Source organism: Elephas maximus, chromosome X, assembly GCF_024166365.1.
Source record: "Elephas maximus indicus isolate mEleMax1 chromosome X, mEleMax1 primary haplotype, whole genome shotgun sequence".
Lineage (NCBI taxonomy): Eukaryota > Metazoa > Chordata > Mammalia > Proboscidea > Elephantidae > Elephas > Elephas maximus.
The window spans coordinates 92,884,589-92,897,096 of NC_064846.1; the positions used below are offsets into that span (position 1 = coordinate 92,884,589).

At 34.8% G+C, this 12,508-nt stretch overlaps 1 protein-coding gene across 1 annotated transcript in view; it reads left to right on the forward strand.

Annotated features, from left to right (window-relative positions):
* ABCB7 (ATP binding cassette subfamily B member 7) overlaps positions 1-11,998 on the forward strand; it is a 149,277-nt gene extending 137,279 nt beyond the window's left edge. Inside the window, exons 13-16 of the mRNA XM_049873299.1 lie at positions 1,755-1,926; positions 4,482-4,585; positions 6,981-7,088; positions 10,014-11,998. Coding sequence (XP_049729256.1) covers positions 1,755-1,926; positions 4,482-4,585; positions 6,981-7,088; positions 10,014-10,229 — 600 coding nt within the window. The 3' untranslated portion in view covers positions 10,230-11,998. The remainder of the gene's footprint in view (positions 1-1,754; positions 1,927-4,481; positions 4,586-6,980; positions 7,089-10,013) is intronic.
* Positions 11,999-12,508: the final 510 nt, after the last annotated feature.

Below are 12,508 nucleotides of genomic sequence, written 5' to 3' on the forward strand. Positions count from 1 at the left end.
ATATATATTGTTAGCAGTATATATCAGAAGCCTGAAAAATATTCACACCCTTTACTCCAATACTTTTGCCTCTAGGAAATCTTAGTAAGGCAGTAAATAGTAAAAAAAAAATGTGAACAAATCTTTATATGCAAAGATATTCTTTTTAGCATTATATTACATTACATTCACTATAGTATTAATAATAAGTTGGAAACAGTCTAAATACCCAGCAATAAGTAGATGGTTAAATTATCATCATAGGATCAGGTGTCATACCGCCATTTTTAAATGTCAAATTATTACAGAATATTGTCATGTAAAAATACTCATATATAAAGTTTGCTGAAAGAAAGGATACCAAACAAAATATAATATGTCAATCTTATTAAATGGAAATATGTAAGTAGCGAAAAAAGACAGGAGAAAATGTAACCAAATTCAAATAGTAGTTATTGCAGGGAGTTGGGATTATGGGTTATTTAATTAATTTTTATTTTACTGTATTTTTTATATTTTCAAATTTTCCAGTTAGCATTTGTTTTTTCTGAATATAAAGTATTTAAGTGTTTCCTATTTATAGAACTTTGATGTCATTGAATTTAAGTACCATGTCAATACAATAAATTTTTTATATTAATAGTAGATGTATAAATGATTAAAACATTACTTAAAATAATATCTGAAATTCTAACTGACTTGATTTGTAAACGTTCACTTAAAGCTCAATAAAAATTATTTAAAAAATAATATCTGAAATTCTGGAGCTCATTATGAAGTTGAAGATCTTAATTAGTTGGGTATCCTAGTTAATGTGAACTAATGGAATCATTCTGTTTCACCTTACTAACTATAGACTTCCAACCTTTTAGAGATTGATAGAAGAGTAGGAGATGGACGATCATTTTAAATAAATGAGCTTTAGTGTGTCATGTCAGAATAGGTTGAAGTACCTAATGAATGCTTTGCAGTCAACTTACTAAAAAAAATGCATAAATTATTTGTTTTCTGTCTTTTAAGTTAAATATAAAAGCTTCTTCAAAATATGTTCAGCCTTATTAGTAACTAGGGAAATGCTAATTTAAACAAAAGCACTTTTCACCCCTAAAAGTAGCAAAAACTCAGTTATTAATTTCTAGAATTGCTGACGATATGGTGAACTGGCACCCTCATACAGTATTGGCTGGAGGGTATGCTGCCGGTAGAGCATTTTTTGGAAAACACTTTGGCAGCACTGTCAAAGATAAAGTGTATGATTACCCTTTTTTCTTTCTTTCTTTCTTGTATGCTTACCTCTTAACCCATAAGCCTACATCTAGGAATCCACCTTACAGAATACTCACATGGGTACACAATGTCATACATACATTGATACTTTATTGCAGTATTGACGCAATAGCAAAAAATAAGAAATCACATAAATGTCTATCAGTAGGGGAATGGATAAATAAATTATAATAGATTCGTAATATGGAATAAAGAACTGTTAAAAAGAATGAGATGTAGGTGTCTGTTACTGACATGGACAATCTCCAAGATATGTTAAATGAAAAAAGCAATTGGCCTCGCTTGTGTTGAAAAAATATGTATCTTTAGGCACATAAATGCATAGAAAAAAGTTTAGAATAATACACAACAAATATAGTTTGTTACCCATGGGAAGGGAAATGGGATTGCAGGGTTAAGAGGGATGATAAAGGAGGATTTTACGCCTGTATTGTTTAAATTTTTTAATAATGAACGTGCATATGTATGTCTGTATAAACCTGCTCCAGGATGCTGTCCTCTTCCATAATACCATTTACTACAACCTCTTATATGGGAACATCAGTGCTTCACCTGAAGAAGTATACACAGTGGCAAAATTAGCTGGACTCCATGATGCAATTCTTCGAATGCCACATGGATATGACACTCAAGTAGGGGAACGAGGACTCAAGCTTTCAGGTACTCAAAGATTTTAGAGCTGCAGAACCACTTGTATACTCCCATGAAACTCTAATTTGTCAGAGCCATTTTCTGGAAATGTAATGACTGAGTTCAAACCTATTACTATGCAGTTGCTTTAGAGGGGTCACCCAATTTCCTACCCCTCATGGTAAACAATTTATACTAGAACTAACTAGTTTTGGTTTTTTTTTCCTTCACTTGCAACTATAAGCACTCTTGGTGCTTCATAGTAAGTTATTGATATATGTTCTAATCAGTGTTAGCTTGTTATCCATGTTCTTTATATTAAAGGAAAACAGAGGGTCATTATTCACCTGGGAAAGTAGTGAGAGTAAGGAGAAGTGATTTGATAGTAAATATTATCTCTTATCATAATTTGCTAGGTCATTAGGAGACGTTTTCAGTACTTTAGACGTTCTTATACTTGATCCTGTTAATTACTATACTTTCCTTACAGTCAAGTTCATGTTTTTATTGGTTTAGTGGTCAAGTAATTTTTGAGACGTATACATTTCCATTTCTATTTGTTTAATTATTAGCTTGCTAGGTTTAATAATGAATTATCCTAAAATGACTTTGGAGTTTTTTTTTTTTGAGAATCTTTTAATGTTTCTTTGTCCCAAATCATTTGAATTCCAAAAGTATAACTAATACCTGAACCTATTGATGTAGCTCATACAAACATACTACATCCTCTGTATTTATTCTTAATTCTAGTTTAGTTTTAGGAAGAAATGTATAGATTAGGGATGGAGGAAGGAAAAAAGAGAATGAAGAATAGTCTACATGAATTTAATGAATTACCATTCCTCTGAATACAAACTGGATTCATTTATTCAAAACATTTATTAGGTGCATAATATGTACAAGCCACTACTATGCCGAATGATTTAGAGTTAAAAAGATGAAGCATAAATGGGTCTACTCTCAAGGAATTTGCAGTCCATTAGAAAGTTTTGTTCTAGGTTTAGAAAATGTTAAGCAAAGATAATTATCAAGTTCATTTGGTTTGTGGCAGTTATTTGGTCATTATCTGGTAGTATGAGATGCGTGTATCATTCCAATATACCTTTATACTTCACTATTGCTCACAATAGGAATAGCTTCCAATTAACTGGCCCACCCCCGAATTATATGTCCATTTGTCTAATTCTAGCAATCCCTAGTTTATCACCTAATGTAGCCTAGCCCTCTCAATACATGACTTTGTCTCAGCCAGCTATGCCGTATTTCGTTTTCCAATTTTTTTCCTCCCTCTTTGCATGCCTTTGAGGGTAGGAATGGCTAAAGAAATTTTCTTCTTACCTAATACTCAGTTTCTTGCAACCAGGCCTCCCAAAATGAGCAATCTATTATTTAGCTTCTATGCTAATAATTATGTTAGAGAATACACAGATATATCTTCTCCCAGTTCTAAAATACTATTGAACAGAATTTCAACTGAGGTAGTCTCCACTTGAAATTTGAGAGTAGTCAAAACTAGTCCTTACTCTCAGTATCTATTTCTTTTAGAAGCTTTCTGCTACTACGCTTATAGGAGGGCAGGCAGATAGTTCTGGCATGGTGCCTGTTTTGATAGAATTTTGATCTTATGAAATGAGGAAGGGTATAGATAGCATGAGTAAAACTAATATTAAACATAGGTAACACCCTTTACAGGTTGAAGATAATAAACCTAGAATATGTAAAAATAATAGTTGGTGTACCAGGTAGAACTTGCTTCCTGAAGAGGTTACTCAAGCTGAAAAATAAAAGCTTTTTCTGACGTATTGATAAATTAATAGATAATAGACAAGAAAAGAAGCCGAAAGGGACATATTCAACAAAGCACCATCTTCTACACTTCCAACCATAGTTCTGTGTAAGACTGATACCTTAGACCTGTAGGAGTCTCAGCCATGGAAGAAAGAAGTCTGTTCAATCTTGAGTATACTTTATGTTTATAATTCTGCTTGCTAGAGACCTATAGTAAATAACTAAGGGGAAGTAAGTAAGAGGTGTCTAGTACATACCTTTAACTTTAAAGAATGCTGTGAAAATAACTTTCTGTCAAAAAAGCATCCTTGTGCATACTGGCTGAGTGGTATTTTGTTTCATATTAAGAGGTGAATTTAGATGATCATAGTTTCATATCTTCAAGTTTTCAGGTTTCATATATGGAATTTGTTTTTGGCTTTTTTGATTACTATTGAAAGTTTTCTATCTGAGCTTGCTGTTAATTGGGAAGTACCTATAACGTAAAGTAGCATGTATAATGAGCATATTTCTGGTGAGGGGAATAATCGTGGAGTCAAAGTTGTTACCTCCCTTCCTCATTCTTTTCTCCTGCCATGAAGTCAGAATATCCAGTATTATGTTTATGTTCCAGGGAATATAGTTTGTCAAAGGATACCATGTATGAACTTGGACTCTACAACTCAGTAAATTAACAGTTATCAGGAGTAGAGGTAAATGTTGAGGGTATTAGTTGGTGGCTGTAATTAATGAAAATCCTAGAAACAAAATTATGTCTTTGCACTTTGCTTCCTTACCCTAAAATTTTTCTTTACCAGGAGGAGAAAAGCAAAGAGTAGCAATTGCAAGGGCCATTTTGAAGGACCCCCCAGTCATTCTCTATGATGAAGCCACTTCATCATTAGATTCAATTACTGAAGAGGTAAATGATGAAAATATAAAGCTCTTCAATTCTCAGTGTTTAACTTTTCTCTCTGGAAATTTAAGTAAAATGGCCGCATTACTTTGTATTTGGAATGAATTTCAATTGAAGGTGCTATGGAGCAAAATAATCAGCTTTTTTCCCCCATATAGTAAGTGTTGATGGTAAGATTGCCAGGTTGCATTGAACTAGATATCAAAGTGTTAAGTCCATTTGCAAATGTGTCTCCTTTTGCAAGTGCGCGAAACCTTATACTGTTGTATTAACCTTGAATCTTGCAAAGCTGTAGGAATTGGCCGATATGCTGACAGAGAAAGGTTTTAGTCTTTCTCCTGTGGCAGTGTCTGGTTGCCACTTAACACTCATTAAAATAAGTAATGTAAATGATTGTGACACAACCCATGCCAAAAAGCCTTTCCCTCATCATGGAGCAACTCAGTGAAATGCAAGTCAGGCACACACACAACCTGCAGTGCTTGTATCAGCTTACATTCATTGTGAAACATCAAGATATTGTGACACTGATGTCATGACACTACCCCAGCAACTGCATTAGACTTGATAATCACATCTTTGCATTAAATATAGCAATGGTCTCAACAGTAATGGTAATTTCATGAACAAATCCCCTTAATCTAGTACTGAAGGTAAGCAAATGTTATTTGTCAATTGCCTCCAATCATTTACCTTTTTATTTAATATACAGTGGAAACCTAGTATTGAAGGATAGGCCTAATTTTGGCCTTAAAGGCTATGTGACATAATATTTGCATATGGAGTTAAGTTTCATGACACATTGTTTGATCTACAGTGTATTTAAAACAGTTTAATTCCAAAGTAAATTGTTTAGTATGGGGATTTGTTAAAAAAAAAAAAATTAAATAGGACCAGACCCCATTCATAGGCAGTGTAGGAACCTGCTTATAAGAACCTTGTATCTAAAAATGTGTCAGATTACCACAAATTAAAAGTCCTACTGTTGTTAGGGGCCATTGAGTCGATTCTGACCCACAGTGACCCCACGTGACAGAGAACTGCCCCAAAGGATTTTCCAGGTTGTAATCTTTATCTTTACGGGAGCAGATCATCAGGTCTTTCCCCTGTGGAGCCGCTGGGTGGCTTCAAACTGTCAATCTTTCGGTTAGCAGCTGAGCGCTTAACGATTGTACCACCAGGACTCCTTGAGTCATATAACTTTAATATCTGAAAGAGTGTAACCCATCGAGAGCTAACAGAGAACCCCCCAAAGGAGTGAATCACTGGAAGATTTGTTAGGTTTCAATGGACCTAAGAAAAAATAGACCCCACAAACATCACAGGTTTTCTTAGGGCTGGCCCTGCCCTTGACTATCAGTCTGCCCTTGTAAATACATAAGGTCTTCTTTTCCTGGGTAACTACCTGCTCTCCATAATTTTACCCCTTTAATAAATACAATGTTTAAAAATATGTATAGGAAGTCATTGAGTGTATTTCAACCCCCACACTGCTATTTATATCTAGTTGGCTGTACTTAGAGAGGTCCCTAGGTGATGTAAACAGTTTGCACTGGACTGCTAACCTAAAGGTTGGGGATTCAAACCCAACCGTCAGTAGCACAGAAGATAGGCCTGGCTATTTGCTTCCATTAAGATTACAGCCAAGAAAAGCCTATAGAGCAGTTTTACTCTGTAACCCATGGGGTTACCATGAGTCAGAATCAACTCAACTGCAACTACTAACAACAGCTGTACTTAGAACCAGATTTCCAAGTATAGCTGAATACATGTACAACTCTTATACTTTACAGGCAATGAACAAAAATGTGTTTCCTAGAATGCATTAGGAAGTGAGATTGCTTTTGAAAAAGTAGTTTCCTCAAGTTAAAAATACACGGTTGTCTTTGTCTCCCCTTTTGTCCTCTAAGTTTGGACTAACAAAAAGGAAATGTTCCCATACTCTGAGTCTCCGTATCTTTCTTTTAACAATCTTGAATTTCTCTGTGTCCCATCACATAAGTCACTCTACATTTTATTTTTGTTCTTATTAATCAGATCAACATCATATCTGGCTGTGCTCCTGATAGTTCTGGAGTTCCTGTTTGTTGTTGTTTGTTTTTAAGTATAGCAAATATCTCCCTTCCTCCATACTTTGTGATTTAGAGAAATGTTGCCTATCTTAACGATAAATTTTTCCATGACAGTATGGTCATATTTGCCTTTTCTTTGTGCTTGATTTTCTCCTATTCTTTTTAGTAATTATTACTAGATTATGAGATTGGGTCAAATATTTGGTACTGGTGTAACGTTACATAGTAAAAGGCTAATTGACGTTTTATATGTTCATTTAGAAATGTATGATTATTTTAATTTACATGTACTTTTTTTTTTCCTCCTACCCTTCCTGTCAAACTTGCAGACCATTCTTGGTGCCATGAGGGATGTAGTCAGACACAGAACATCTATTTTCATAGCACATAGATTGTCAACAGTGGTTGATGCAGATGAAATCATTGTCCTGGACCAGGTAAAAGATTTTAACTTTAATGTTTATTATTTGAAAAACGTTGTGAATTGTTACAAATACAGGCAACTAAAAAATTTGTTTCTAATGAAATATACAGAATTTGTGTTCTTTGAGTGAGATTGAATCCTGATAGAATTCCATTCTTATCTTTTGATAAGAAATAATATATGTCAGTTCCAAAAAGGAATAAACTGTATTAACTCACTGTTTATTAAAGTAGTAAAAGCAAAAGTTAGAACAAAACCTGTTGCTGTTGAGTTGATTCTGACTCAGAGCGACCCTAAAGGACAGAGTAGAACTGCCCCCATAGGGCTTCTAAGGCTGTGTAAATCTTTATGGCAGCAATTTGCCACATCTTTCTCCCTAGGAGTAGCTGGTGGATTCAAACTGCTGACCTTTTGCTTAGCAGCTGAGTGCTTTAACCACTACACCACCACCACTAGGCCTCCCGAAGTTAGAACAGGAAAGCATTAAGTCATCGTATTTTTCTAATATCTATACATGCCCTTGATGTGTTAAAAAAGATTACCATAAAATAAAGTGTTCATTGTCACACATGGCCATTTTTATTTTATTGTTTTTCTTTATGGAGAAAGTAAGAAAAAAGACCTGTTTTATCTCCTCTGAGTTTGTTAGCTCCGAGACTCAGATTTTTCTCTTTCCACAGGGTTTTGATTTTTTTTTTCTTTAATTGATGGAGGATATGTAGTAGTCTTGTCTGCTCAGTGACCTCCCCAGCTATTTTTGTCATGACTTCCTTCTGGATGTACATGAACACTGAGGACTCTGTTTCCCAGTCTGTGCACTGCTTTTATTTCAAAAGAGATTTATCTGTATTCCAAGAAGAAAGAAGAAAAGAAAAAAAACAAAAAAACACCTCACCCAGTTTTTGCCACTTGTGTCTCTGCTAAGGGATTAGTCCAGCCAGGGTGAAAGCATAGGTTCTTAGGTATTTGGTGTGTGTGTGTTTTATTCTGATCACGCATGTGAGTTTCTCAGTTCTCACCTATGCACACTGTTTGTGAAGCACTAAATTCTGCAAGAAACCTCATATTGGCTTCTTCGGTCCTTAGAATTTAACTGTATGCTCCATGCACGTTGCTTAGGCCCTGGCAGTTAAGGGCAGTCTCAGCCTTCAGGCATTGCTTGCTGCTCCTCTCACAAGCCCCCCTCCCCAAGGAAGGCCAAACCAGGAAGTTCACCTTGCTTCGGTCATTTCAGGCAGCGCTCAGACAGATCAGAGCAGACATGTACAATAATCCACTAGCAAAGTATGTTCTGCTCATTCCAGAGCAAGAGACATGTTCCCTCTCTGAGAGTATGGTACGTGGTCTGCCACTGCTGCCCCTGCAGCAGATTCAAGAAGAGGGAGGGATGCTGGCAGTAGAGGAAAAAAACATTTGTCTGTTGTTTAAAAGTTGTCTTCTTAATTTAGTGTTCACGTAGTTGCTATAACCTTCTAACTGCTTTTTAGAGTTTTTACAGAGTTGAGACTACTGATTTCTGGTTGTTTTCCTTAGTGATCATGGTAGGGGTGAAGGTAAGAACGTGAAACTACTTATGTCGCCATCTTCCAGGAAATCAGTTTATATTAGTTTTTGATAAGGTTTTCTTTAAACATTTGTTTGTTTGTTTGTTTTGATAAATAGAAAAGTATAAAATATGTAATCCATGGGGACTTTTGTGCCAGTGAAGTGGCCCATACATACAAAGATTGAGGGCTAAACTCTTAAGGTTCCAAAGGAATTCAAATAGCTGAGCTAGATAGTCCTTTTTTAGACTTCTCAGCCAACAGTCAATTAGGAGCCTTAAAATAACCACTTAGAAGTGGGCACAGACGAATTTCAAAGTTATTTTACTTAAGGGAATATTTGTAAAGGTTCTATAACCAGGAGTACCAGTTAAGGTGACAAACTTCCTTTTGTCTCCCAGCATGTTTAACAGTAGCTGTTAAGAGGCAAAGTAAATGTAGATCACAGTTTGGAATATGTCCTAGTTTCTTAAGGCTGCCATGTCAAAATACCACAAAGTGGGTGGCTTTGAAGAACAGAAATTTATTGTCTCACAGTTGTGGAGCCCAGAAGTCTGAATTCAGGATGTTGTCAGGGGTATGCTCTCTCTCTGTTGGCCCTAGGGAAAGATCCTTCCTTGTCTCTTTCAGTTTCTGGTTTGTAGAGGAATCCTCACATGCTGACTTCCCCTGTGTGACTTTTTTTCCCTGTCTGTTCTCCCCTTCTATAAAATTCTACTCAGAAGAGATTAGGATTGGGACCTACCCTGCTTAGGTATAACCTCTTTTCATTTAACTGATAGCAGCCATGGCGGGGGGGGTGGCGGGGGGAACCTATTTCCAAACAACCTCAAAGGTATTGGGGTTAGGACTTTAACGTATCTTTTTGGAGGACAGTTTAATCCATAACAGAATCTGTACCATATCCATGCAGTGTTAACTTTAATAGCCTTTGTTAACAAAATAACTACTGAAGAAGGAAAATTTTCTTGGAGGTATCTTTTTTATTTCAAAGATCACACGAGGACTTTGGAATATTATTTTTAAATCTTTTAAATGTCAGTATAACAGTGCTTTTGATTTCGATATTTGCTGATTATAGAAAATATCACCTTTAAAAACATTTAACCTCTTTTTGTCCTTCAAAATGAAAAATAAAACTTTAAAATTTTACTTGCTTTAAATAAAATGGATATAGCGTATAGAATTGCATAGCTATTTGTTCACTGGATTGGGTAGTTTGACAACTGGAGAAACCATTCCTACCTCAAATTTTTTTCCACTTGTACTGTGGATGAGGAGGAATTGTGAGAGGTATTTTAATGAATGCAAATCTTTGAAAATCCTTAGAGATTATTTTCAGTTATTTTGCTAGTTACATGACCTTTTTTTATGTTTCTCTTGTTTTTGCTTAGGGTAAGGTAGCTGAACGTGGTACCCACCATGGTTTGCTTGCTAACTCTGGCAGTATTTATTCAGAAATGTGGCATACACAGAGCAGTCGTGTGCAGAACTACGATAACCCCAAATGGGATGCAAAGAAAGAAAATATGTCCAAAGAGGAAGAAAGGAAGAAACTACAAGAAGAAATTGTTAACAGTGTGAAAGGCTGTGGAAACTGTTCTTGCTAAGTCACATGAAACAACTTTTCTTTCTTTCTTTTTGACTATACATTTGCACTGAAGCAGAATTGTTTTATTTTAAAAAATCATACATTCCCATTTTCTGTAATCCTTCTTTTAGATAAGATTTATTTAAAAAGGGATTTTAGTTTTACGTATTTCCTAATCTATTAAATGTGTTATCTATATTTATCCCCAAAATATTTTCTTATTACTGTCCTAGTTGTGCTCAAAGAATGATTTTTGTTACCATTTGATTTTACCCTATTTCCATTTTTGAGGCCCAGCGTCCATTTGATAGCCATCACCAGATGAATCAGATTGGTTTCCAAATGTTTGTATAGTTTTTAAAATCTCCTTTATTCTGACAATTTAGATGGCAAGTGTCTGTTTCTTAAAATTAAAAAGAGAAAGAAACAAAGGACAGTGTAGTTTTGTTTCTTCTCCTTCCCAGTTGAAATATTTCAGTGATATGGAAATGAATTTGTAAGCACATTTAAACTTGTCAGAAATAGACACACATTTAATTCAGATGTTTTACTTGATAAATATCTATACTTAAATTTTTTGAAAGTTTTTGTGATTACATACCATTTTGTGGAAAAACTTTAATTCTTATATTGGCATGTAGAATATTCTTCATCATTAACCAGCACCAAAGCTGTCATCTAGTAACTGGAATTTTTTTTCCTACTAAAATGAGATACTGCTTTTGTTTTTGACCAAAATGTGTAAGTTTTCTAATAAGACTTACAATCCCTGATGTAACTTGAAAGTTGCTACACTTGGGAATGATCTAAAAAGCTTAGGAACTTAATGGCATTTTCCATTTCCATCTTAAATGCACTGCTTTTGTTATCTGAAATTATACAGAGAAACAACTAAAGGGGATGTGTGCATACATACACATGTGTGTGCACATGCTCACACGTGTATAAAACAACATTGACTTAGTAATAAAAGACCTTTAGGGAAATAGGGGAGGCTTACAAATCTTTGTTGACACTTCAGAATTACTTGATTATCAGGTTTTCTTTTCCTTTTTCAGTACTTTGATGAGTTCCTTTAAGCTTGACGTTAGTAGCAAGGAAGAATCCAAACAATATAATCAAGTTTTACCTGCTAGAAATAATTAATATAATGTTGGTTTTTGGTTTTGGTATGTGTTAACTTAGTAATCTCCTCTTTTCCAGTTTTAATTTGCTTTGTTTGATAGAATCATTCAGTCTGAAAAACTTGTGTATCTCATGAATGGCCACATAGTTGTTGTTGTGTGTTGTCGATTCCAACTCATAGCAACCTTATAGGTCAGAGTAGAACTGCCCCATAGGATTTCTTAGGCTGTAATCTCTACAAGAGCAGATTGCCAGGTCTTTTCTTCTGTGAAGCAGCTGTTGGGTTCAAACTGCCGATCTTTCGGTTAGCAACTGAGCACTTACCATTGTGCCATCAGGGCTCCTACATAGCCACATATAATAAGGTTTTATTTTCTCAGAAAAGGTCCTAAGGTATTTATTTTGTTGATTTGTGATTTTAATGTGTTTTAAATAATAATTTGGTATGGAAAAGACTAATATATTTGTGTTTTGTTTTGTATTGCTGTGATTGGTGGGTGGATATCTAAACTTACCTAACATGGGTGTCCAGTTTTGTTAGATATAAAAACAAGTCTTGGTAAGTAACCAGAAGCCAGTATTTCATAGTCTTTGATGTCAGAATATTTGGCACAGGATAGATCTTGATTTTGAAGTTGGAGTTAACACTGAGGTGCATAATCAACGGCAAAATGTTTTTTTTTTGACATTACTCTGAATCCATAACCATTATTATTATTAGACAAAAGTACTTCCTTTGACTAAATAAGCTGCATTACTGGAAATGTGGTTAAAGTCTAGTTAGAAATTTTGCATTTCTTTTAATTCCTTCTATATATTTCCAAATATGCTGACAAAAATAATTTATCTTAATTGTATAATCAAGCTACTAGTATTGAATTAACCCTTAGTAATATTCATTTTGAAATGTAAATAGCAGCGTTGAAAGAAAGTGATTCAGTGATACGGAGAACATTTAGTCAAGGAAGAGTAGGAATGTTTTAGGATGGCAATTTCCCCACTAAGAGATTTGAAGCTATTTTCTTTTCATATAATTGGAGGTGATCCCTAGGCCACTGGGTCATGGTGGTCATTAAGCAGTATTTTTAACTAATAAAAAATAATTAGAACATAGAAAAGGAAGCAACACTTTGAAATTCATTCTGTGAAGCCAGCATAACCCTGATACCAAAA